Source organism: Leucopleurus acutus, assembly GCF_964270905.1.
Source record: "Leucopleurus acutus genome assembly, chromosome: 12".
In the NCBI taxonomy this organism is placed as follows: domain Eukaryota; kingdom Metazoa; phylum Chordata; class Mammalia; order Artiodactyla; family Delphinidae; genus Leucopleurus; species Leucopleurus acutus.
In genome coordinates, this window is record NC_139154.1 from 18,403,589 (window position 1) to 18,431,186 (window position 27,598).

General features: G+C 48.5%; 1 protein-coding gene across 1 annotated transcript in view; it reads left to right on the plus strand.

The window, feature by feature from the left end:
• Positions 1-3,241: 3,241 nt before the first annotated feature.
• Positions 3,242-27,598, plus strand: part of CNGA3 (cyclic nucleotide gated channel subunit alpha 3) — a gene marked incomplete at its 3' end in the record, with an annotated part of 41,220 nt that continues 16,863 nt past the window's right edge. Inside the window, exons 1-4 of the mRNA XM_082851236.1 lie at positions 3,242-3,306; positions 17,457-17,596; positions 24,817-24,930; positions 27,230-27,409. Of these exons, the coding sequence (XP_082707362.1) occupies positions 17,493-17,596; positions 24,817-24,930; positions 27,230-27,409 (398 nt within the window). The 5' untranslated portion in view covers positions 3,242-3,306; positions 17,457-17,492. The remainder of the gene's footprint in view (positions 3,307-17,456; positions 17,597-24,816; positions 24,931-27,229; positions 27,410-27,598) is intronic.

A 27,598-nucleotide genomic window follows, 5' to 3' on the forward strand; every position in this document is an offset into this window, starting at 1 on the left:
CCCCTAAGATTGTAACTGAGTTTAAGGGGATATACATTCCCACCTTTAAACTTCAAACTCCCAGATCTCTGCTGTGTCCTCATGCCGCATGGATTACACTACTGGTAAAACATCCCAGGAAGGAGTCCAAGGAGGCCGTTCGCGGTTAGGGGAGGGTCCGGATTTGACAGACTTACTTTTCTGCTTTCTTGCTCCTGGCTCGCCCCTCTTCCCTTGGAGGCCACGGTGATGCGAACGAGTGGCTTCTGCCTCTTCGGGGACCGCCTTTGAGGCTCCAGAGCCTCACCTGACTTTCGCAGAGAGAGGCGGGCAACCGGCTCCTTCCGCCACCTGAAGAGGAGGGTCCTGGGGCCCGAGAGTGTGGGAGGGAGTGAGGCCGGAGCTGCGGCCCAGAGCGGGGAGGAGACGCTCTGCCAGACACAGGCGCGCCGCGGAGAGCTCAAACTTTGAAGTGGGGTAAGGATTTTAGGGGCCCTTGAGCTGGTTGTTCTTGGGGCGCTGGGAGGTGCGCGGGGGACGCAGACTCCACTCACCGTGTGGATTAAAGAAGTACGCCCAGGGCAGTGGGGTGGCGGAGCCCTAGGGCGGCCGCGGCGCTGTCCGCACCCCCCGGTGCTGAAACGGGCCGCATCTCGGCAGGAAAGGAAGGAGCTGAAGCAAGAGCCAGCTCTGGCATCTGCTCCCACCCGCGGCACACACACACCTCCCTCCAGCAGGGATCAAAGGACTAGAAGGTGTCCCCTGCGCCTCCTAAGTCTATTGCACCCCTTTCTACTCACGTCCCACAGACGCGCTGGGCCAAGTCGGGCTGAGCCGTCAGGGCAGGAGGCAGAAGAAGCTGGGCTCCTTCAGCAAAAGGATGGACACCACCCCCAAGACATCTTCCCAAGAGACCCTGTACCCAGAGGCCGCGCCGCCTCGTTCCCCGGGCTCCAGATTCGGGTCCCGCGCAGAGTCTCCCCGAGTACGCGCGGCGCGGGGGGAAGTTGTGTCCATGGCTTGGAGGGGGCAGGAGCCAAGGGGACCCCCGCCGGGGTAGGGGGACTGCCTCCGCTGGGCCCTGTTCAGCCGTGAGGATGCAAAGAGACAGGTGGGCTGCGGAGGAGGCAAAGAATGAAAATACTTTGGCGGAGTAAGCACTCTTTTTTTTTTTTTAACGACAAAATCATAATCCGCGATCTAGGCTGCTCTGGCCTTAGGGACTTAGAGCTCAGGAGCGAGGAGAAGGGGCGGGGTGGGGTGGGCCTCAGATCCTTTGCAAGCCCCTAACCGGATAATCACACGGGCCCTCTGTCCTCGTCCTCCGGCTTTTCTCCCCAGCTCAGCCCTCACCCCCGCCCCCGACGCCCCGAGGGGGGCGCGGCCAGCAGCCCCTCGCTCTCCGGCAACCCTGGGCAAGGACTGGATGACTGGAGGAAGTGCCGATTCATTTTTCTCTCCGTGTGATTCTCCAGTTCACAGCTGCCCTACTTTATGCTGTTGTTGAGACTAAAATTTGTCATTCTGAAGTGGGTATCTCTAGTTAGACACGGCATGTGGCCGAGGGTCAGTGGGGCAAGAGCAGAGGGGACCCGGAGCCCGCGGCTGGGACCCCGTGGCTGTAGACGCGGTGCCGGGGACACGCAATTCGCTCGCTCAGCGCTCTCCCTGCCAGCGGTTCCGCCGGCGCAACCCCTCTCCCGGAAACCGGACGGCCCGACGGTGGGCGCTCCTCACCAAATGTTCCGGAGGGGCGAAGCTGGGTCCGGCGCCTTCCCTGGTACCTCACACCCTGGGGCAGTGACTGGCTACCTGGGTTCGGGCTCTACCCCGGAGTGTTCAGTCCAGACCCCTGTCTCTATGGACCTGTCCACCAGTCCCTCCCTTGCACACACACGCACACACACACTTTCATTCATAAAAACGGGCAACGACGTCGTTGTCTAGGCATGGGGTGACATACTCCCTGAATGAGAAATCACTGGAGGGGGCGATGGAAAGCCGGGCCGGGAGGAGGGAGGTGACCCCTGTCACGGCCACTCCCTGAGCTAGGTCCTTGTACTCCAAAGTCCCGGATTCTTGACAATTCCGCTAGGTCAGGGAAGCGAGTTAGCATTTCACTGAGCTAGCGGGACTCCCTTGGCGGGGAGCGGGTGTGGCAGGAAAGACGCGAACTTCCCTTCGCAAGAACGCCCGAGCGCACGCACTTTTCCTTCTCAGCCTTTGTTCTGTCATAAACGGGGCCCTCGTCGGGCGTGGGATGCCAGGAGAGGGTGACTGGCTGCTCTCCCGGTGACTGGTCCCCACAAGATCTCAGTCACTTTATCTGGGACTTTGGCCGGGACTGCGTGTGCCTCTTGCCTTTGATGCGCCTGTGTTTCTGCCTTTTCGGTAGTCATTCACTATCTGCCCGCGATTGCTGCGGCTGGTTAATAATGGGGTTGCCATGGCGACCAATTTCCCGTCGCCATGGTACCCAGGAGGTAAACAGTTGGAAGCCACAGAGGCTCTTCAGTAGCTACACCCCCCCCCCAAATCTTGCACAGGCTGCGGGTTTCCTGTGGTTGTGAGGGAGGGATGGCAATGATCAGGTGCTGTGGTCCCCTCTTCCCTCCCAACCCACACTGTCTAGCCGCCTGTTCACCTGAAACCCTGAAATCCCTGCCAATCACTGCGGCCTCCAGGTTGGGATGGGTCAAGCTTTTACCTCCATCCCCCAACTGCTACAATGAGGCTGGGGTAAATGGTTTTCCCTCTGACCTAATTCATGTCAGCTGCACACTGTCTACTCCTGAGTACAAATGACAAGACTAAGCCCTGCGGGAGACAAGATTAATTAAACACAGTCCCTGGCCTCTGGACATCATGGTGTAGAGATGGCCTCTGCTCTGGGCTGCAATAGGGGTGATAACAGTGTCCCAGAGTAGAGAGAAGTGGGAGTGACAGACCCCCCCAGGGGAGGCCATAATGGAGTTGAAACTAAGGAATTTCAACTGCTGAGCAAGAGGGAAAACGTCTCTCTAGGCAGAGGGACTAGCAGGAGCCAAGATGTGCGTTTGTTCAGGAGAGGATAGACCCTGCTGTGGAAACACATAGACTCGTAATAGGGGCAGAGCCGCGCGCAGCCCTTAGCGCACGACAGTTATCGCGAGACCCTGAGCACGCGAGACCCTAAGTGCACGAGAGCCGGAGCGCTCCGGGCGGTTGGAGGTCTGGCTGCCCCGAGGAGCGCAGCTGTGGTGTTCCTCGTAGCAGAAAGTGCGGCGAGAGGCGGACCTTGGCCTTCTCTCCTGGGCCCTCCAGGCCCTCCGGTCTCCGAGCCTGAGGGTGAGCTGGGGGCGGGTGGGGGGGCCGGGGACAGGCTGAGGGCTGTGTCCCCCAGAGCTCCAGAGTCCTCTTCACTGCCACCCACTGGCCGGGCCCAGGCCTTGAGGCAGCAGCGAACCCCTCCCCGACCCCCGCCTCCGCGACTTCATGGCGGCGGCCGTCTCTGGGTCGCAGTCCCTGGAGGCCTCGGCAACGGGAGTATATGGACACAGCCATGAAGGTAACAGCTTCAACCAGCTTCAGTCTGTCCGTTCAAGTTTCTAAACTTGGTCCAGCTTAGATCAGTTGTCCACCCCTAGGAGGTGGCCAGAGGTCAGGGTTAAATTGCAAGGCCATTGCACGTCGTGACTGCAGGGCCACCTCTGTCGTGGGGCTGTTCTCAAAGAAGGGCAGCTGTGGTGAGCTGGGCATTCGCCTGATTGGCATTTGCTACACCATGTGCTCCTGTTGACGCTCTGCAAACGATTCTCTCCAGTTTAAACGGAAAGCCTGAGGGCCGACTGGGTGCGGCGTGCCTGGCTCCCTCAGTGATGACGGCTGGGCCCCGAGGGCGCCACCAGCTGAGATCTGCCTCCTCGGCGGAGCCTGGGCATTGGCCGCAGGACCCAGACTGGCCGCTGGATGAACACTCCCGGGCAGGGTAAGCGACCTGCACAGGCTCCTCTTAGGCGGGACCTGGACCTCGGAGGGCGGAAGTTGAGCCTTGGGCCCTTGCCCTTTCTTGTCAGAATAGAGAAAGACATTTGTTTTGGTGGAGATTTAGGGGAACATCATGACCTGACCGAGACCCGGCCTCAAGAACAAAGGATCAGACACCAAGAAGTTAGCAACAACTAACCACGCCCCTCCCTCACCTTTCCTACAAAAGGGCTTTGCTGAAAACTTTCAGGGAGTTCAGGGTTTTTAAGGCATGAGCCACCCGTCTCCTTGCGTGGCCCTGCAGTAAACCTTTCTCTGCTGCAAACTCCGACATTTTGGTATTGTTGGGACTCACTGTGCGTCAGGCACATGGACTTGCGTTCGGTAACAGACCCAGAACGTCTCAGTGGCTTAGCCCATGGCCTATGCGATGTCTGAGGTTCCGAGGCATTGGGGGGCCCTGCATCATGGTGGGGACTCTGCTGGCCAGATCCTGCCACCCAGCCCTCAGCTGGCCTGGAAGGGGGACTGAGTAATACAGCCAGTACTAGGGTGGGCTTTGGTGCGCAGTCTCTGCCACCAGGTGGGATGAGAAAATTCATGCCACTCTTAAGGGAAGGATGAGTAATTTCATTTAAATGGAGCATCCCTTTTAGGCTAATATGATCCAGGTTACATAAAAATCTTGAATGTCAGGCTAAGACTGCATGCTGGAGAAAATAGGCAACCTCTGAAAGTTTCTGAGTGACATGATTAGAACTATCGTGTAGAAAGACCCCGATGTTAGTGTAGAAGATTCATTCATTCTTTCATTCCACACTCATTGAGCACCTCCTGAGTGCCAGGCCTTGGAAGAGTTGCAGAGGTGAAACTAAAGATGGGAGATGCGCAAAAAGAATTGTTTCAGCAATCCTGGGGAGGGGGAACAGGGCCTGGACAGAGGTGGGAACAGAACTCAAGGAGGTCAAGAGCTGTCTCTGGCTTGTTCGAGCCCTGGCACATGGTTAGGGCTCAGTGCATTTCTGACTTAGTGAATGGATGAGTGGGAGGCAACAGAGGGGACAGGCAGTTGGTGGTGTAACTGAAGGACTTGGTGATGGTGGATCTGGGGAAGTGAGGGAGAGGGAGGCGTGGAAGCTTATGCGAGGCTTAGCTGGGTGATTAGTTGGCTCCACGGGTCGTTCGTGGGGCATTAACCAGAATAAGACTCAGGGGATGAAGGGCGGGGGAGCAGTTGGGACGGTGCCATTCAGGACATTTAGTTTTGTACCAACAAAAACTTCCTGGATATACTGTATCCTCCCTCACATGGCCCACACCTTGGACCTCATCTGATCCCCTTTTTGAGGAACTTCACGCATTCCGTCTTGTACTATAATAATGCAGTGTAGGGATTTAAAAAACAAAACAGGCTTTTGTTCCCCAGTTCTGCCACTGGGTGACTTTGAATAAGTTGTTAACCATTCCAAGTCTCAGTTTCTTCATGTGTAAGTTGGTAGTAGTAGTTATAACATCTGCCTCACTGAGTTGTTGGGAGAAGAAATGAAGCAATTGGTGTGAATTTCTTAGTACAGTGCCTGGCATGGCAAGTGCTCAAAGTTGGATATGACCATCTTATAATTTCCTATAATGACAATGTATTATTTTTATATCATATCCCAAAAGTTAATTAAGGGAAAAAACACGCTTTACCTCCTGTGTCTGCAGCTAGCCTTGGGGAAACAGTCCTTGGGGAAGGAAGGGAGGTCCTTTGCCTGGCTTGATGACTCTGTGTGTGTGTGTGTGTGTGTGTGTCTGTGTCTGTGTCTGTGTGTCTGTGTGTCTGTGTCTGTGTGTGTGTCTGTGTGTGTGTCTGTGTGTGTGTTGGAAGGTGGGAGGAGAAGATGGAATTCTGGGCAGAGCATCTATAGGGCTGGCTACAGAGATACGGGTTCTCCGGCCCTAGATACATCTAGAAAGCACTTTCATCCTCGTGGAATCTCAACCTGAGCAGCTGAATCCTATCGCAAAATAGTCATTTAGAAACTGAGTGCACGTAAAGCTCAGGAAACCAGAGTCCCATTAGTTCTGAGTCATCTCTACAGAAGACCAAGACACTTTCTAGGCATGAGGCAAGCCTCTGTCTGGTGGTTGAGTCACATAATTGATAACCTTGTTACAATTTCGGTGGGCTCTCTTTTACCCAGAATCTCTTCCAGTCTGGGGGAACAAGGTTAGCTTTTCTTCTCAGGCAGGAATTGAAAATCTACAGCTGGTGTGTGCAGGCTTCCCTTTGCTTGTGTTATAAAAGTGCATAGAGTTGAGAAGAGGGAGGACTCCACCTCCCAGCCATTCAGAGGTTTCCTTGAAAAACAAAATTCAAGTCTCCTAACTCAGACTCATTCTTCCTATCTTGGTGCAGTGACATTCCTGGGTTTGCCTAGCCTCTACTCTGCAGAAAAGGGAGAACAGAGATTCTGACTTCCATTTCCCTTTGTCAACCGGGAAGCTCAGCTCTGAGCACAACTGGACACATCCTCATGGTCTAAGACCTGAGCTACCCTTTTGGACATTCCTTGGGCAGATGGAGGAAATGTTGATACTTACTGGTCCCAGAAATCGGCCTCGTTTCTTGAGAGGCAGTGGATTAAGCTTTCAGGCTTTACAGTTAGTTTGCCTGCTACAGTCCTGGCTGTGTGAACTGTTACCTTGGTTTGCTCATCTATAAAATAGGGATAATAGTTGTACTAACTTCATAGGGTTATTGTGAGAATTAAATAAGTTGATACATGGGGAGAAGTACCTAGCATCAGGTAAACTCTCAAAAATGTGATCATTATCAGTATTTTTATTAATGTGATATTTTGACATTTCTCCCCTTTAGTATATTTATGTTTCATGAGTTTCTTGTAGCAGACATTGTGAGTTTTGCATTTGAAAAGTGTTTTGATTTTAGATTTAACACTACTTCTTTTTTAGGTATAACTCACATGTGATGAAAGTCTTCTAAAGTATATATTTCAGTTATTTTTTAGTATATTCACAGCTGTGCGACCAGTAACTCGATATGATGTTTAAACTTTTTGTAGGGCCAGGTCACTCGAGATGGCTGTTCTCTTGCCCTCTGTTCATCCCCTGCCCAACAAATGCCTGCTTCACCTGTATCTTACACACCTGACTGACCTTCCTACTTACTTGCCCAAGCCCCCAGCTAGTGATTATTCTTATGGAAGGGGTGGTGAGGGGCGTGCCCCTCTGCTGGTTTCCCTGGTAACTAATGAGCCCACCTGCCATCAATTCTCCTATAAATGGTAATCCCCCCTTCCTTTTGGGGGCGAAGACTGCCACCAGGTCCTGTCTGCCCTGAGCCACACACAGTGGGGTGTCGCTCCAGGACCTTGCTTCAGACGTGTAAGGTCCCCCCATCCATTAAACCATTGATGTCTGTTGCTGACAACAGTCAGCCTGTTGCTGACTCCAGGCTCTTTGTTTGGTCTTAAAGCTGGGCAAGCGCAGGCCTTGTGGGCCTGAGGGGTGCAGCCCAACACTTTTCAACACTCCCAAAAGAAACCCTGAACCCATTATCAGACATTTTCTTTTCTGACTCCCCTCCCCATCCTTGCCCCTGGCAGTCACTAATCTATTTTCTATCTCTGTGGATTTGCCTGTTCTGGACATTTCATATAAACGGAATTATACAATGTGTGGCCTTTTGTGTCTAGCTTGTTTACTTAGCATAATGTTTTCCAGGTTCATCCATGTTGTAGCAGGTATCAGTATTTTACCCTTTTTAATTGCCGAATAAAATTCCATCTGAATAACATTTCATTATATAGATATACCACATTTTGTTTATCCAGTTATCAGCTGATGGACATTTAGGTTGTTTCCATTTGGGGGCTATTATGAATGATGCTGCTGTGAACATTGAAATACAAGTTGTGTGGACATATGTTTTCATTAGGTATATGCCTGTGAGTGGAACTCCTGGGTCACATTGTGACTATTTTTAGCATTTTGAGGAACTGCACTGTTGTTTTCCAAAGTGGCTGCACCATTTACATTCCCACGAGCAGTGTATGAAGATTCCAACTTCTTCACATCCTTACCAACACTTGTAATTGTCTGTTTTTTTAATTATAGCCATCGTAGGCAGTGTGGAGTGGTTATCTCATCATGATTTTGACTGACATTTATCCGTAACTAAATATGTTAAGCATTTCTTCATGTGCTTGTTGAACATTTGTAATTTCCTTCAGAGAAATGTCTGTTCAGATCCTTTGCCCATTATTTAATTGGGTTATTTGTCTTTTTATTATTGAGTTGTAGTAGTTCTTTATATATTCTAGGTACAAGTCTCTTACCAATATATGATTTTAAAATATTTTTTCCATTCTGTGGGTTGCCTTTTTACTTTCTTGGTGGTATCATTTGAAGCACAAAGGTTTTTTGTGTGTGTGTGTGTGTGTTTTAATGAAGCGCAATCTAATTTTTATTTTAGTCACTTATACTTTTGGTGTAATATGTAAGAAACCATTGCTTAATCCAAGGTTGTGAAGATTTACTCCTATGTTTTCTTCTAGGAATTTTATCGTTTTAACCCTTACATTTAAGTCTATGATCTATTTTGAGTTAATTTTGATGTATGGTATATATTCTTTTACATGTGAATATCCAGTTTTCCCAGCAACGTTTGTTGAAAAGACTATTATTCTTTCCCCCATTGAGTTATCTTGGCACCCTTGTTGAAAATCAGTTGGCCGTAGGTGTATGAGTTTATTTTTTGTACTCTCAATTCTATTCCATTGACCTATATATCTATCCTTACACCAGTACCACTCTGTCTTGATTACTGTAGCTTTGTAATAGGTTTTGAAATCAGAAAGTGTGAGTCCTCCAACTTTGTTCTTCTTTATCAGGATTTCAAGTTTGTTTTGGCTACTCTGGGTCCCTTGAATTTCCATGTAAATTTTAGAATCAGCCTGACAATTCCTGCAAAAATTCCAGAAGGGATTTGATAAGGATTGTATTGAATCTGTAGATCAATTGGGGAAGTATTGCCATCTTAACTATTATTTTTTCTAATCTGTGAGCAGGAGATATCTTTCCACTTATTTACATGTTTTTAATTTCTTTCAACAATTTTTATAGTTTTCAGCGTACAAACATTTTATTTCCTTGATTGAATTTATTCCTAAGTATTTTATTCTTTTTACTGCTACTAAAAATGGGACTGTTTTCTTAATTTCATTTTATTATTTATTGCTAGTGTATAGAAATACAACTGATTTTTCTATGCTGATCGTGTATCCTGCAATACTACTAAACTCAATTAATTCTAATAGTTTTTTAGTGGATTCCTTATGATTTTCTATATACCAGATCATGTCATCTGCAAACAGAGATAGTTTTACTTCTTCTTTTCCAATCTGATGCCTTTATTTATTTTTCTTGCCTAATGGCCCTGGCGAGCCATACCATGTTGCAGAGAGGTGATGAGAATGGATGTCTTTGTCTTATTGCTGATCTTAGGGGGAAAGCATTCAGTCTTTCACCATTATGTTGTTAGCTATGGCTTTGTCATAGATGCCCTTAATCAGGTTGAGGACGTTTCCTTCTAGTCCTAGTTTATTGATAGTTTTTAACTTGAAAATATGTTGGATTTTGTCAAATGCTTTTCTTGTGTCTGTTGAGATGATCACATGGTTTTTACCCTTTATTCTACTAATATGGTGTATTATGCTGATTGACTTTGAATGATAAATCAACTTTGCATTCCTAGGATAAATATCACTTGGTCATGGTATAAAATCCTTCCTATATGTTGCTAGATTTGGTTCACTAGTATTTTGTTGAGGATCTTTGCATATTAATATAGTTTTCAAAATGCCCTCTCACGTTAAGTTCTGATATTCAAGTTGTTTATACTTGTATTGTGCCATGTCCAGAGAATATTAACATTATATAGTTTTTTTCCCCTTTCTGTTTTTGAAGCTCTGGAATATTTTTATTTTCTCCACATAGGATCACACTCACAGAAAATATGAGAGGACCCTTGGGTACAATATTTGCACTGTAGAGTTTTGTCCCATCATGGAATTTCTGAAGCAGAAGGACCTTTAATAATCAACTTGGCCTTGGTTTTCAACTCTGTTCCACAGAGTTCCCTAAGGTATTCTGTATGCATTTTAAGTTTTTTTTTTTAAAATGTATATTTAAGTATTTTAAAAGCCCAAATAAATAAAGACAGCATTGATTGACATGTATTCCATACCAAACTTTACTATATTGGATATCATGGTCAAAATTAACTTATGTCCCACTGCTTGTCTTTATAAAATTACAAAATACATTTAAATAAAATACTACAAGTGAATGTTTTATGCATTGGGTTCCTATGAAAGATTTCATCTGCAATAAGTCTATGTCCATCATTAGATGAAGAAACTAAAGTGCTGGGTCACTCGCCCAAATTGGAGGCTGAGCTGAGAAGAGACTCCAGCTCTCCTTTCTCTCAGTTGAGTGCCCTTGACTGCCTATATTGTCTTTCCAAAGTCATTTGTCTCAAACAAAAGATATTACTCAAGGGACTGCTTGAAAACACACAGCCCTCGTCATTGGGTTAGTGTAGTGACGTCTGTTCTGGTCCTTGTGTTTGTTCTCTGGCTGGTTCGCAGGTCTCAGAGTGATTCAGTGCCTCAGCATTGGACGTTTTCCCTTCTACCCTGAAGTTCTCAGATGGAATAGGAAAGAAGGGAAAGGCAATTAGAAGTGTGCTTTAGACAAAAGTTCCAAGGCATGCAGACCTTGTGGGAGTTATTGATTTATCTTTGGAGTTTAATTTGACACAGTGAGCCTGTCCAACCTCATACTTACTGAGAATTGGCTGAGTGCTTTTGCCTAGAACAATGATGAGAAAGTTGAGTTGTGGAGGATTGAAATGGATGAAGCCCAGAGAGAGGTTACTTCTGAGAAGAGCAAAGACCCCAGGTGGTAAAAGTGGTCGATCTCCATTGGAGAAGACAGAGACCTGGGCCAAGAGTGCACATCCAGCAAGACTATGGGGCTCCCCTCTGATTGGGGTTCCCATTTATTTGGCATGGCTCTGTGTCTAGACTTGGGGCCTCACTAATTGGACCTGCCAGTCCCCGGCTGAATAGGAGTCATCGCGCAGGACAGTGATAACTCGCAAGGACCTCCAGTGGGTTAGATGGGCGTGCACACTGCGCTGCAGGCACCTCTCTATTGATGAGATACATTCAGGGTTTGAAAAATGACAATGTTTCAAATGACACAAATTGAAGCAGGACTGGTTCTCATGTCTAAGCCATAATAAAAAAGAGGACAGAACATGGACAATATTTTTTTAGTATGAAAAGTTAGTCATCGTAAGTGGGGACCAAGATTTTTTTTCAGAAGCACACTTCAATTTAGAAGAAAGGGTTTCCCATGTTTTGACCTCCTCTGTTGCTCACTTGCTCTCTCCCTCATAAATTCCCATCCATTCTTAAATAGGATAGGAATGTTCAGTGTGACTCATTCACAGGAGTGCTGTGAGGATCAAGTGAGTTAATACACACTTAAGTTATCAGAACAGGACCAGGCAAAGAGTAAATGCTAGTAAATATACTGTTGTAATTATCAGTGTCGTCATTACAGTTACTCACCTGGTCCTCCTCCATTTATGCCACCTACTTTTTATTACCTACCATGTGTATATGCTGAGTATTTTGGAGGATAAAATATTCTAAGTAAAAGGAAACCATTCTTGCCTTCAGGGCTTTTGGAGTTAATAAAGGAGTGAAAGAAATGTATCTGGAATGCAGGCGAGCTTTGTTAGGTTCCTGCCTACTTAGGTGTCCCAGCCGAGAACAGTGGAGAGAGTTAAAGATATGCACAAAAGACAGCCAGATCCTTAAAGGTGCACAGCACAATGGCTAACACATAGTGCATGTTGAATAATGTTAAATAATTATTGCGATTGCTCCTCACGTGAGGAGCCTTCTCAGACCTCAGCGGTCCCTAAGGCAGAATTAGTAACCCCCATCCACATTGTTCCCTATCATGTCTCTGTCTCTATTTCAGCACCTCTCTTTCCTCCCCCTGCTGTTTACGTACCTGTTTTCCCAGGCAATTTTGTGCTTTCAAAGACAGGGACCTGTCTTCTTCATCATAATCCTCAGGGCCAGGTGCAATGCCTAGGACACTGATGGAGTCAATAAGTGTGTCGGTGGGAAGAAAATATGTTGGGTTTAGTGATGTTGTAAAGAAAATGGGAATTGTCTGGAATGGTATGTCCTTAGTTCCCAGTCAAGCCCTAGAAAACACACATTCATTTGGGCTCAGGCCTGGGATCCACTTCAAGGTCACCCTGGTACTTGGCAGGATGCATCTTCTTCCCGTGCTTGAAAATTAAAATTTTATTTGTGCACTTCTCATCTCCTGCAGGGGGCATGATAAACAAAGCAAACCACAACACAGACTGCAGGGTCAGACAGACCCTAGCCCGCATTTCCTTACCTGCGAAATCAGCCTCGCTATTACCTCTTGGGGCTCCTGAGGATGGATGAGTAATGGATATGCAGGCGCCTCACGCTCAGGGGGCCTGGGCTGGACGGCAGTTTCCATTTCCAGCAGAGCCTCAGGATCATCTATTGTACTTTCATCATCTCATTTGTGAGTTCTCCTAGAGTTTATGGGGCCGGGAGATGTGAAAACACTCTGGCGGTTGGGGAATCACTTAGGATGTCATGGCTTACAAGCTGGTAAACAAAGGGAAAGAATTAAGTGTCTATTCTGCCTTTCCTGTATGAACCATACCACTGAGCAGCCAAATAAGAAGTCAGATTTTCTTTTCTAAGAATACTTCAGCTAACTGATGAAGATGGAATGCTAGAATATCACCAATTTGCAACTCCTAATAAATCAATAGATCCAGTCAGTGATCACCAGTGGCTGCTAAAATCACCCAAGAAAATATGGAACCCACATTTGAACAAGCCCTGAGTACAACTTCTAATTTACAGGAAACATCGTAGAGTTAGAATTGGCAAAAATCCATATTGTGGGAAATTCTATAGTACAAACAATTACGTTTCTTCCGTAAAGAGAAAGAAGAGAAACGCATAGAAACTTCAGATTTAAAAATACCAGTGAGATACATCAACCAATCAGAATATATAGACTTTGTTTGTGTCCTGGTCCTTTTAAGTAATTTTTTAAGACAACCCTTATGACATTTATGAAACAATTAGGGGAAAAAAGATCTTAATGATTTACGTTAAACTAACATTTTCCTTTAATGATGTACATTTTGCCCTGTCCTACCCAACCTCATTCTCCTGGATAAAGAACACGGAATTAAGAAGGAAATTAGGTTACTTCTAACCCTTGAGGGACCTGGGTCAGGAGTGCACAGGGCCCACTTACCATGTCTAAATAACTAAAAAGCATTCTCTTAGCTGAGGTAATCCCCTCCTCCCACCATTAAAAAAAAAAAAGAATTTTTTGGGTAACGGCATGCTGGCAGGCAACTTTTTTGGGGAGTGGTTCCAAGGAAGAGAAGTAGGGGTCTTGGAAGAGAAAACAAGGGAGGCAGGGGAAACTACCCCAACTGTACATTATCAAACTAATCACCACTCTGGGCAAGTCGTTTGATCCTTCTAGGGCTTCTCCAAAGAGCCACGTAGAATATATGTCTGAATTACCTTCCTGAGGGGACAGAAAAGGGGAATATTTACCCGTGGTTCCAGGTTCTGTTAGTCAAGGGTTGCCCAAGGGGAGTTAACTCTCTAGCACTTTGGGTTTGCACGTGTGTCAGAATGGCCTTGGAACATAGTGGCATGGGGACATTTGATCTCTGGTCCCGCATCCATGGCCTGCCCCATTCTATTCCCAGCCTTGAGTCCACCCCAAGCCACAGGGGGCCTTTCACACACATGAGTGGACAATCTGCCCACACCTCCAAGCTCCATTCACCTCACCCTCACAAATAGCTCCTCCTGGGCCACCTGTAGGTCTAGGGGCAGCACATCGACACTGTTCTCAGGAAGACAGACCTGGGAAGAGGCCCAGGCAGCCTCTAGAGCCCGTCCACAGAGAATTTGGGGGTCCCGGGCACCCAGAGCATAGGCTAGAGCAGGGCATGGGGTTCTGGGAGAGCATGTTCCCTTGGCCTCATGGGCTAGGGCTGGAGGGGAGTCAGAGTGGGGGCCTTTAAAGGTACTGGTCTGAGGCCTGTTAGGAGCCAGGTGGCGCAGTGGCAGGCGGGCGGGCAAGCGAAGCTTCATCTGCCACTCCCTATCGCTCCCCATCGCTCGCGTTACAGTGGTCCATCCCCCCCGCCTGACTCCTTGTCCACGGAAAAATTGACTTCCACGAAACCGGTCCCTGGTGGCAAAAAGGTTGGGGACCACTGCTTTAAAGAACGGGGCCCCAGGCAGGACCCCTACTGCTCAGGCCAAAAAGTAATGCCAGTTCTTTTCCACCCACTGACTTTATCGGGCTCTGGAGTCAGACAGGTCTTTGTTAACCTTGGCTCAGGCTGCAAGCAACAACATTAGGGAAACTGCTCACCTGTTGAATTTCCTCATTGGAAAAGGGAGGGAAGAAGGCTGTTGTGAGGATTGAAGGAGACAGTATTACACGAGCGGCCACTCTGAGCCTGGCATATGGGAGCTCTCCACAGGGAGCAGGTCTGCAAGGGTCCAGAGGTGGCATCTGGGGTCAGGGTTTGTGCCCAGGATGGAGGGGACAGCTGAGGGGGCTGAGGGAAAGGGCACAGACTGGCTGCAATGAGCTTTTTCTCTGTTTGGTACAATTCTCATGAAAATACACAAAGACGAGTAATTTAATAGATTTTCCACAGAGTCCCAAAACTTCTTTAAGACTTGTTCTAGGAACTTCCCCGGTGGTGCAGTGGTTGAGACTCCACACTCCCAATGCAGGGGGCCCAGTTCGATCCCTGGTCGGGGAACTAAGATCCTGTATGCTGCATGGTGCAGCCAAAAAAAAAAAAAAAAAGACTTGTTCTAGATCCCACTGGACCATAAGCTCTTTGAGGACAGAGCTGCATATCATTTTCTTATAAAACCCTAGCTCTTAGCATACTGCCTGGCACATAGTAAGTGCTCAGTAAAAAAGCACTGGATGGATGATTTCAAATTTGGCGTATTTCTTTTAGTGGGAGGCTCTTGGTTCCTATGTTGGCTTCAAAGTTTCTGCAGACATCTCAAACTGGAATCATTCTCTGCCTCAACACTGCCCCTCCCGCAGTCCCTGCCTCAGTGGGCAGCACCACCGACCCCCATGCCAGCAGTCACGGCAGCGTAACCCCTCATCCTTGATCAATTACCATGTCCCGGTGCTTCTATCTATCTGGTAGTTGTGGGGTTTTTTAAATTTATTTATTTTTATTTTTGGCTGCGTTAGGTCTTCATTGCTGCACGCGGGCTTTCTCTAGTTGCAGCAAATGGAGGCTACTCTTCGTTGTGGTGTGCAGGCTTCTCATTGCGGTGGCTTCTCTGTTGCAGGGCACGGGCTCTAGGCGCGCAGGCATCAGTAGTTGTGGCACACAGGCTTAGTTGCTCCCTGAATATATCCTCCCCAGTGGATATATCCTCCCCAGTGTAGCCAGAGAGGCCTTTACACATCTGACCACATCCCTGATGGGCTCAGAGGTAAAGCCCAAGCTCCGTGACTCAACTTTGAGGACCCTCTGGTATACGTCCTCTGCCCCACTAGACTTGTAAGATCCTTGAGAACAGCCATTGTCTTATATTCCTTTGTATCCCCTGTGGTCAGCCAGAAACTAAGTTACATAAATGAATACAGTTTTTAAAAATCAAAACTATTTTTTATCTATTGAGAAAATTATAAAATTTAAAATTGTGGACTTAAACTATCAAACATCAGAGATAAACCAGGACTATCTGAGCCACCAGCTGCCCCTCCCTGAGTAACTCGTGGTGAGCAGGGACCACATCCATGTTGGGTGCTTCAGTGCAGTGCTCTGGGCTCCTGGCACTGACCTTCCTTTGGATATGAAATTAATTTAGTCCTGGAATTAGTCCCTGGGCTATTTCTGGAAATCACCATCTTTCTCTGGAGTGGTCTGTACTGACTTCTGACACACTTAAACCATGTGGCTGCTCAGGAGAGCCTGTGCCCATCTGTTTCAGAGAAACTGTCCTCAGGAATTCATCTTCCTTCTGGAAGATTGTGATCAGAAATCATGCAGTTGGCCTGTCTTCGTATCCATCGCGCCAGCTGTGCACTCACATCAGTTTTCTTTTCTCATCCGTCAGAGGGGCACCTTCCAATGTTTGCTGAAGGGAAAGTATTCACGGTCAGATTTCTAGCATAAGGATCATGCCATCGATAGGTTTTATCTATTTCTTTGCTTGTACAAGCTGTTTGACATCACTGAGTCTCAATTTAGTCATCTTTATTTTTTTTAAATTAATTAATTTATGTATATTTGGCTGCATTGGGTCTCTGTTGCTGCGCGTGGGCTTTCTCTAGTTGCGGTGAGCAGGGGCTACTCTTCATTGCAGTGCGTGGCCTTCTCGTTGTGGTGGCTTCTCTTGTTGTGGAGCACCGGCTCTAGGCATGCGGGCTTCAGTAGTTGTGGCACGTGGGCTCAGTAGTTGTGGCTCACAGGCTCTAGAGCACAGGCTCAGTAGTTGTGGCGCACGGGCTTAGTTGCTCCACGGCATGTGGGATCTTCCCGGACCAGGGCTCGAACCAGTGTCCCCTGCATTGGCAGGTAGATTCCTAACCATTGTGCCACTGGAGAGGTCCCTCAATTTAGTCATCTTTAAATGGAGACAAAAATTGTAAATATCTGATGAGGTTATTGTGAAGATTAAATGAGATGAAGTATGTATTGGGTTGAACATCACATTGTAAAGGTTTTATAAATGTCAAGTACTTAGGTTTTTTATACTTTGTTTTAAAACAAGATTTTGGGGAGTTACTAAAACATGTGCAAAATTATAAGATTAACATAGGGTAAATGAGGAAGCCAGAGTTAGGAGGGACACTGCATCATTAAAGAGAATCATGAGGGTTTTAGCTTTCTTACATGGGATATCAACTTGGCCATTCATTCATTCATTTGCTGAATCAGCGCTTAACTTTGAGCAGCCCTTGGGAATTCCCTGGTGGTCCAGTAGTTAGGACTTCGCGCTTCCTCTGCTGGGGGCCCAGGTTCAGTCCCTGGTCGGGGAACTAAGATCCTGCAAACCATGAGGTGTGGCAAAAAGCAAAACAAAACAAACAGAAAAAACCTTTGAGCAGCTCTCAGCATGCAGCATATACAAAGGAGTAAAAGACCTTGTTTGTGCTTCTGGTTCGGACAACTAGCCCGGAGAGATCCAACTAAAACACGGTGTGGCAGGAACTGGGAGAGAAATGGAGGAGGGCACGTGTGCCAGGGCTTGCCTGGGGGAGTAGCCCTCCCATACCAGCTGGGTTTGCAGTTACTTCCTGGGGGGTCCTGATGACATATCTGCTTTGTGTTCATGTTTCAGCAACCACTTTGGAGCTGACTGTGACAAAGCAAGAAGATGGCCAAGATTAGTACCCAATACTCCCACCCTTCCAGGACTCACCACCTCGTGGTAAGGACCACGGACAGAGATCTCGATAGCATTGAGAACGGCCTCAGCAGGTAGGATGGGCTTTTAACTTCGTGCCTGGAACAGGTTATTTCCATAGCTGATCTAGACCTGGGGGAAAGACTGCCTTAGCCTGTGGGCAAGCGCAGGTCGGAGGACGGGCTCTGTTCACAGCACTGCTTCTAACTTCATTTTCCATGTCCCTTACTCCTCACAACCCACACTGAAGTAGTTTTTATTCTCATTTTAGAGATGTGGGAAAATGAGGGTCCAAAAGTTACATAACTTTTGTAACTTTTTTTCTAGAAGGCAAGAAAATGAAGACTCATATGCAGCTGATTAAATTCTACTGTAAAAATGTCCCCAAACTGCCACACTTGCCCTTGTATACATCAAATATTTATCGGGCTCTGTCTGTGCACCAGCCACTGCCCTGGGCACTGGGGTGGAGTACAGATCAGATTAACTGTCCCTCACTTCCAGGAGAAGGCCAGGACTCAGCCGTGCTCATGTACCTGGTGGGAGTGGGCCGTACCTTGCCAGCAAAGCCATCGGCCCCATCAGTGACATCCTGACACAGGCAGCCACATGGAAACCTGGGGCCTTGAGTTCTACTTCTAGCCCTGTTCCTAACTTACTAGTAGACCTGGGAAAACTCACTAACCCCTCCATGCCTCAGTTTCTTCAACTGCAAAATGGAGCAGCATTGGGAAATGGGAAATGGGAGAGTATCTATTTGGTGCAAATGGACTTACATTCTTATGTTTCTTAAATTCCCAGTGAGTTGATTGAGTTGAACAAGAAGAAGCTTTATTTCCAATATTTATGTTATTTTTGTCTCACAAATATAACACTTAAAACCTCCCTCCCATGAAAACTGCATATTATCTGACGGCCAAAAGTGCAATTACAGTCCTCAATCCTCGCATCCCTGGCACTAGGCCCTCCTCCATCGTTTCTCCTCACTAACTTATATATGTCACTTCCTCTCTCAAATGCACATTTGGTTTTTCCTACGTCTAGGTGCTTTGTCCCAGCTCCTTAGCAACTCGGCTAATAAGTGATAGACAGCAATTTCCCTATCTTTGCAAACTTATGTAGTCTTTGGACCTCCACCTTCTGGGATTCAGGCAAAGGAAGGAAATCTCAAAGCATGGCAACAGATATTCCCTCCAACTCTTTTAAGTTGGTGCTTGGACCCAGGAAATTTGATAGACTCAGGGGCATCAGAAATTCTCACCCTACTCAAATTTCTCCCTCCTAACTGGCCGACTGTCAATACTTGTGTTCCACAACTGAGGACTCCTTCCTTTAGGTTAAGGCATTGCCCTTATTTAAAAGGAAGAGGAACACCATTAGGACAGTTATCTGCTATTAAAACTTTGGTGTGCGTTAATAGTTTCTTTCCCACACCTGAGCTAATAAACCCCCCTGAAGAGGGGCTTCAAAGAGGATTGCGGTAGCGGGGAGAAAAGTCCCAAGCATGGAGCACAGCAGGAAGTCAGGCTCCCTGGGCAGCATCAGGCTCCTGGGATCTTGGGCCCAATGGGAGAAGGAAGAAGCTGTTAGGATCAAGAAGAATTTGAAGCAAATGGAACTTTTCCCCATTGCTCCCTTTTGCCTTGAGCGGGACAAAACCAGAGCATCTCGTGGAGCTTCCAGAGTCCCTGGAGTGTCAGTCTGGCTCCTCCCAGTGAGAAGGCGGGCCTGGCGAGTGGGCTGGGGCTCCTGCCCAGAATGCCTGCTTGACCCGACACCACCACGAGCCAGCTCTGCCCGACTCGCCCTGGCTCTGCCTCGGCCGGTGGCCGACAAGCTCCGTCTGCCTTGCGGGCTGTTCAAGAGCCTCTGGCTTCCGAGAGCCTCGCTGTGGGCTCACATTGGGTCCATGCACGCTCCGGGGATAGGTTGCCCACACAGCCAGCGCTCTGAAGTGATGCTCTTGGACAGTACTCTGCCATCTCACGGGTGAGCAAGTGCCCTCCCCTCCCCCACCCGCATCCCCAGGCCAGCGTGGTGACCAACAGCACAGGCTCGGGGTCAGACTGCTGGGTTTGAAAAGTGGCTTTGAAAAGCTGCTCAACAGCTCCAAGCCTCAGTTTCCTCATCTGCAAAATGGACTAGTACTGACCTCAGGGCAGAAATGAGGGTAAAACAGGGTACCCCTGCCACGCAGTGAGAGCTTAATCGGCGCTCACTGCGGGTCTTGGAGATGCTGCCCCTCCTATGGGCCTTCTCTAGCGCCCCAGCTGAAGCCTTCTTCACCTCCTCTGACCTCAGACGGCCCCAGCTGTCCCGACATCTGGAACGGGCCATTTCCTGCCTGTGCCCACATCAGGCTGTCTCAGCCTGACCACTGGCCGGGTCTCAGTGAGCTCCACTTGGGGCCATGCCCAGCTACATACGTGGTAAAAGCTTGTTGACAGATTAGAACAGAATCCCGTGGAAACACTTGAGAGGTTTCAAAAGGAGAGAGAGGAAAAATGCTTCCTTCGTGAGAAGCATTATCTCATGGAGGCAGGAGTGGGTTAACAGACAGAAGTTTCCAGAACGGCTCCTTAGCATCACCAAAGATTGAGAATAGGAGTTCAGGCTGGGGGGAGCAGCCTTGGGCCGGAAGGCTGGGTCCAGAGCCCTCCCCTGCTTCCCAGAGCAGCCCAACATCTGTCAATTCACAGACTAGTTTTCCCTGTAAGATTGATTTCAGCAAAGGACTCTGGCACAGTCACATAAAATTTTTAAAGTTTCAAATCACTATTTGCAGGGAGGAAATGCTGTTTGAACAAATCGTAGATCTTTGCCTTGAAATTCCAATCCTTTTAGAAAACTTTTGGGAGAAATAATTATGAATGTGTGTCCTTAAATATTAATCACTCTTTGTCCTCAATGATATCACACAGCTGTGCTGGGAACAAATGCATTGGTGTGGTCCTTTGCTGAGTGCCCCCCAAGGCGGGGAGTATCATTTCCCCGACCCCTGAGACATCCCGCCTCCCAGGTCTTTCACCAAGTTAGAGACCCAGGTTTCTGTTTCTCTTTCTAAATCGTTGGGCCCATTTTTCTAGTGAAGAGTCATAAGGAAGGATGAAAATGTTTCCTTTGAACAAAAAAATTAAGTTTACACCTTGAAAAGACCAGAAATAAAAATGTCTTGAATTTTGCTTTTCCTATTTAGATCTGTTTGGTTGACTCAGTTATTTGAGAGCTGGCTGGCATGTTTTTGCAGATACTGCAATCGAGAGACACTTCACAGTCTGCCGCAGAGAATTGCAGCTGGGACCGAGGGCACCCCAAACCCCAAATCAGTCTCCTAGTGTAGCTGTTTTAGGTGAGCTTTTGGGCATAAGGGGTTGTGTCCTACAGAGAAGGAGACTTCTTCATGCTTTACCCTGAACAGAGCCCAAAGCAATTACCACAAAAGAAAACCATTTTCAACCTGCTTCCCCAGGACCCAAGACAAAAATGCAGTGACTTCAGTTCCCTGGTCACACGTGGCCGGGGCAGTACCTGCCCATCACTCTAGTTCCTCAGGGCTTGAGAGCAGGAAAAGTAAAATAAGGTATCATCTTCTCCACCCTTGTTCCAAAAGGCCACTTCTGTTTCCTCTTATGTCCCCAAAGTCACTGAAAGAAGACACCAGATCCAGAGCACAAAGTTAATCTCCAATTCCCGTTCTGATGGGAACCTCTGCTCCCTCCCAGTGACGAAAAAGCTTCACCTTGTGGACATTAATTCCTCTGTATAAATAAACTCAGAAGATGAGCTTTACAGGTTGAAAATGACCTTGTCTTTCAAAACAGTCACTTCATTTTGTTTCACCAGTTGCCCTTGATCTTGCTAGTTACTAACTTCACAGGGCTTCTTCCTGCAAAGGCACCATCACCACGGAGAACCGGAGACTGCGGGTAGAAGGCAACTTCATGTTGTCCTGGCCTGATCTGCTTGTTTTACAGAGACCAAAGCCTGTCGAGTCCTGAGCCAGCTCCCGGCCGGACAGTACCTGGCCCGCGCTCTCTCCTGCCTCTGTATTTCCCTGGGAGGTTCTGGATCCCTGATCTTGCACTGATTGCCAGAAGTTTCTCCCTTTTGGCAGTACCTGTGTGTCCTTGGGGACACAAAATATCACCTCAGACATTTGGTTCCTCTCCTCCTAGCCAATCTCCCCTTCCATTTACCTCGTAAAATCAGTTTCTCTGAGGAATAACTAATTGGGTTTGCTATTTAAATTCCCCCAGGCATTTAACGAGGGTAGAGACTATGGAGCTGGGAGAAAGACAGCAGGGTAGAACTCTGGGCATCAAGAAACAAGTGGGCAGATGCATCAAGAAGAAAAGGCCCCTTGGGTCCCTTGAACTTACATCGTATAAGACCCTTCCTATTCTTCACAGCTAAATGTGCCTTTCTGGACTTGGGTGTTTGACCAATACTTAAATCAATATGAAATCAATTTTTCCTTTGTTTTCTTTTCGAAGACCAGGAAAATTAAACTCAGGGAGGGTAAGTGACCAGCCCACAGTACACTTAGTTAATAGGTGCTGGGGTAGGAATTCGAACCCAGGCCTCCGGGCTCCCCACTACGCCGCCTCCCCTTCATGTAGGTGTCAAAGGTCCAGGCCACTTGCAGTAGCTCTCACTGCTGCCAGCTGCAGGCCTGCTTTGAAATCTGGGGTGAGTTCTGCCCTTCTCACCCACCCACAAGCCCTGATGTCATGGGCATTGAGTCCTTTGCTGCTGATGCAAATAAATCTGGTCTCAGGATGTACCCCCCCCCCCCCGCCACCCGTCCCGCAATGAACAGAATCCAGACTAGGCAGAAATGCTGGGCCGCCTGCTCGGTGCCTAGAGCTCCCTGAGGAGGGAGCTGCTGGTGGGGACAGAACACCTCGTCCTGGGATTGCCTCTAGATCTTCCAGGCACACGTTCTGTGGCAGAGCTAGAGCCCAGCTGTTAGTTGCTGCCCGCACCCCAACTCCCCACCCCCAAGCATGCCAGCTGCTAGGATCCAGGCACTGGAGAGATGGACTCACTTGTCCCCCTGCCGCCTCCTCCTCCTGTAACTGACCCGGGTGCCTTGCAACATGCATTCCCACCTTTGTAGTACGCAGAATGTTAGAAGCGCAAGGGTATTGTAGCTTCCTAACTGCAGCAGGGCCTCTGGTAGGGTCTCTCATATGTATAAGGATGACGTGTGAGTCGTCTCTTATGAGTATAGAGAATTCACTTAGGCGGTTTGGAAATAAAAAAGCCATGCCCACATTAGTGCAGCCAGGGGAATCAGAGCCATGTCTCTAGTGGCATGCCACAGGGCTCAGCTCTCAGCCATGTCCTATTCAACTTTTGCTTTAATCAGTGCCATATATGAAAATACAGAAGGCAGATTCATGGAGTAGGTGAGAGCAGGCTTTGAAAGGAGATGGAATGGCATACAAATCTCAGCTTTGCCGCTTGGCTGTGTGACCTTGGGGAAGTTACTTAACCTCTCTGAACCTCAGTTTCCTCATACAGTTTTTATGTGGATTAGGTGATCAAATGTATGTGGCTGACATACAGCAAGCAGTCAATAAATGGCGTATACTTCGGGTATCACATCTGTGAATGAGACGGAGTTGGGAGGACGCTGCATACCAAGGGTGCCAAAACATCAAGTGACTCAGATAAATGGGAGAGTCCAATACTTATTTCCAACAAATCAATTGTACATGCATAAGACAAGGCCTTCTGGCTTAGCAGCAGCACATGTTATAAGACATTGGGTTTCGGATGTTGGTAGCTGGTGATGGGGCACCAAAAGCATGTCTTGGGCTCCAGTAACAGCAGGGTGGTTCTCAGTCTCTGTGCCCAGTCAGGCAAGAAAACAGGAACCTGCTCACAGGAGAATGACCATGACAGGGGAGAGACTTGAACCTGTTGAGGAAAGGCTGGGTGAGCTGATGCGTCTAGCCTGGAAAAACGAGGCAGCACAGGTGTGAGAGCTGTCCCTTCATGGAAGGCGGTCTTTTAGAAGATGAAGTTGCCTGACTCCATGTGGTTCCAGCAAAAAAAAAAAAAAAAAGCGTATCCTCGATATGGGGAAGCTGAGGGAGAGAAGAACCTGCCGGCAATCAGGGCTGTGCAGAGAAGACCTGGAGGAGCCATGGAATGGTAGTGAGCTCCCCATGCTGGAGACGGCAGGGAGGTTGCAGAAAGGAAGAGGCAGCGGCTTGGCGGCTGAGATAGGGGATTCTGACTTCGAATCACTCACTGGGGAGAGATAGAGCCATTGCCCTGACATTAATTCTTGCTTGCTTCTTCAGCCGTGCTGCCACCTTGTTAAGAAGGCTGATTAGGCTGGAATAGGTCATGTGATCGAATTAGTTTGTCTTGCCTGGGCTCTCCAAGACTCATAGAATGAAATGCAAATCCCTGGAGGCCAATGCCTGGATGGCTTTTAATCAGGCTGATCAAACTTCAGCCCTAGGAAGTTTTAAAAGAAGGAAAAAAAGGAAAATTACACCCCAGCAGAGAGGTCTTATTTCAGGAAGTTCAACAAACATGAGGCTCTGCTGATGCTCAGACTGAGCTGTGGACACCTGTCCTGTGGGTGCTGTTGCTTTTCGCCCTGAATTGCACAGGTGAGGTCCCCGCCCCCCTTCCCTCCGCATTACAGGGGACACAGGTTAGGGCTTGGCAAAAGGGCACAGCAGAAATGGATTTTCATTTGAAAGCACTACACAAATGCACGTGGAGGGCTAGGCCAATTCCTTACAATATGGCCGGACCCTCCTCTTAACCAGTGGGCTCCTGCAGTACCCACACACTACGACAGGGGGCAAGGGAAGACCTCCTGAAGGAGACGGCACTTGATCTGACTTTAGGAGATAGGATCTCAGTATGCAGAGATGTGTGTGAACCAAAATCCTTGTTCTGGAATCCTTGCATGGAAACAGCTGCTGTGGCTCCAGATGCAGGCCCGGGACCTCCCCCCCACCCCACCCCGCCCCCAGTGCTCTAATAAGGACCATTTGCTGCTGGCTTGCCCTTTTCACCTGGGCTATGGGCAGTAGCCTCCTTGTCATAAAGGAAAAGCCACTTTCTCCTGAAAGCCAGGACCTGCTGGCTGCTGCTGGAGTATGAACTGAAGTGGGGAGCTCTGGGGTGAGGATCTGTGACAGTAGCTTTCCTCTTTAAGCAGGGCATCTGGCCATCTCAGTCCTCAACGTGTCCAGGAGGTTGGAAATCAATGTCAAGGATGAGCTTGAAATCAATTTCGCTTGCTGCATATTTGATTTCCTAGGACCCACTTGCCATGTGAGGAGACACCGTCAGAACTGCAAGAAGGCATCACCATGGAGACCAGAGGACTGGCTGAATCCAAGCGAAGCTCCTTCACCAGCCAGGGGCCTGCCAGGTAACCGACCGGTCTCAGCCCTCACCTTGGGAAAGGGCAGACGGAGGCAGAAAGAAGGTAGAAAAGTCTCAGGAAGAAATGGTGGTTGAGGGTAGGGTTGCAGATTTGGAGAAGAAAGGGGCAGGAGAAGCGGAGTCAGAAATCTATCAGGGAGTCATTTCCTCTTGGGTCAGAAGGAAACCCAAAAATTCAGAGCAAGGTATAAAGGAACTGAGCTTGGGTCCGAGCTCAGAAAAGTCTAAGAGAAACTGCCTCTATCCGAAATTGCTCTCATAAAAAGTGATATTGAGGTACATGCTCAATTCTGGGAGAATTCAAGGGAAAAAAGCCAACCAGAGAAGTTTCAGAAAAGAATTCAGAAGAAAGCTCAGCCAGCCGTGGGAGACCGTTGGGTGGATCACGGTGGCACACAGAGGGCAATCGTGGCTCTGTGGGAAATAGCCCCTGGCAGGTCCTCACTCGTATGGGTCTAGACTTCATAGCTTACGTCCTCGCAAAAGTATTTGGAAGATTAACTAGGCCCCGAGCTCTGTCTCCCTTCTGATGACATCTGTCCTCCGGCTTCAGTAGCTGTACCACCTGAAGGGAGTCATTTCACCTCTCACGTCTCATCTAAAGATGCATCCAGTAACATGAGGGCTGCAGCAGAGCCCAGTGCTGCCTTACGACGGGCGCTCAGCAAATGTTGGGCTCATTATTTCCTTCCACTGATATTTTTTTTTTTACCAAAGCCAGAGTTTGATACAGTCACGTGTTCTACAGGTTTTGCTTAAGAGTATTGCAAAAAAAATTAATTTATCTAGTTATTCTTCATGTTTTTCATTGTGGAGGATTATTTATTTCACTAGCCACTTACAGCTGGGCATTTAAGTAATTTCCAGTGTTTTTTGTCTTACTAATAAAATATCTTACTAATAAAAGGCCTGTTGGTCGTAAGTTAGAGAACACCTTCAACTAGCTCAAATGAAAAGGGTAGGGCTGGGGCAGGGGCTGGTGTAAGCTAAGATCCAGGCCACCTTGTGGAAACGGAGCCAGTGGGGCTCATAAGGGGCCGTGGGGAAGCAGCTGCCTTCCCTCTCTCGTTTCTCTAGCAGCATTTCATGATCTGTGTGCTTTTTGCCTGCGTGCCTCCTACGTTTCTGGCTTTCTCTGCTCACACCTCAGCAGGCACAGGCTGAACACAGCCTTCACCATATGATCGAGTTGAAACACCCAACCCCATCTTGGAGTGGTTTTTAGTTCCGAGGCTTGAGTGACTCTGTGGGTCAGTCGTCCATCCCCGAGCCTGTTGGCTGAGGCTGGAGCTCCGGGGAGTATGACCTTGCTTCTCTCCCTCAGCAGAGGGAGGACGTGGGTGTGGGGAGTGTCAGAGAGGAGAGGTTGGGCTGGGCAGGCACCTTGCCATTCATCTGCAGCAGCCGCTGTAAGCATCTTTGTTCGTGGGATGTTGCCTCACTTCAACTTATTCCCTTAGGCTATGGTCACAAGTGTGTGATGGGGATCAAGGTATGTGACAATTCATGACTCCATGCCAGGTTGCTCAGAACTGATTTCTTGGGGACAGTGGCGTGCACAGTGGGTGCCCAGTCAGGAAAGCTGAACTCCAAGAAATAGTTGAGTCTCTCTTTCCGTTCCCCCCTGGCCAAGACGGGGAAGCAAGAGGCAGGGCTGAGGGAAGCTTTTTTACAGAAAACTGAAGCTAAGATGAGTTCTGGGCGTGGACTGCCTGGTCTCAGGTGCTTGCGGCCCGGGTGGTGTCCGCCCCAGGAGAGAGGTCAGGGCACATTGCACAGGAACTTCTGCACAGGGCTGGGGAGAAAACAAGAGTTTGTATGAAGAGCAATTCATAGGACAAGGGTTGGGGAAAGAACCTAGGTTGTATCTGGGTGCTTGTTCCTTTATACCTTGCTCTGAATTTTATCACTATTCGGAAATTGTATTTTTTACTGTGCCTATGCTTACCAGTCGTAACAAAGAGCTCTACATGGGGCAGAAGGAAAGATGAGCAGAAAAGCTTGCTAAGTGGCCCATTGGCAGGATCGTGCCTTTGATGGAGTCCAGGTGTTAAAGGGACAAAGCCATAATGAAGAAATGTCCCTTATGGAGGAAGCTCCGTCCCAGGTGGCAGAGGTGGAGGGAAGAAAAGGCTCTGGCGAGTGGGGGCAGGGGGTGGCATGCAAACCTGAGACCGGCCCTGGGACCCACATCCTGCCGGCATCTCTGCCCCTGCCCCAGCCCTCTGGGAGGGGGCTTCCGTCTCCTTCCACGCCGCCCTCGCTGCGGGTCTGTGCCCTTCCAGGTTGTCACGCCTCATCATCTCGCTGCGTGCCTGGGCCGCCAGGCACTTACGCCAAGAGGACCAGAGGCCTGACTCTTTCCTGGAGCGTTTCCACGGAGCCGAGCTTAAGGAGGTGTCCAGCCGCGAAAGCCATGTCCAGAACAACGCGGGCAGCCAGGAGCCGCCAGACAGAGGGAGAAGGTAAGGGAGGCGGGGCTGCCTGCCCCAAACGGGGAGGGAAGCACCTGCTGCCCCTTCCATGCAGCGTGGATACCCGCCGCCCCCCGGGTGGCCAGGAGCACCAGTCCCTCAGCTGTTCCCTGAAGAAGGGGTCTGTCCTGGGGGAACACTCATGCTCTAGGAGTCTCCACACGAGCCCAAGAAGCCCTG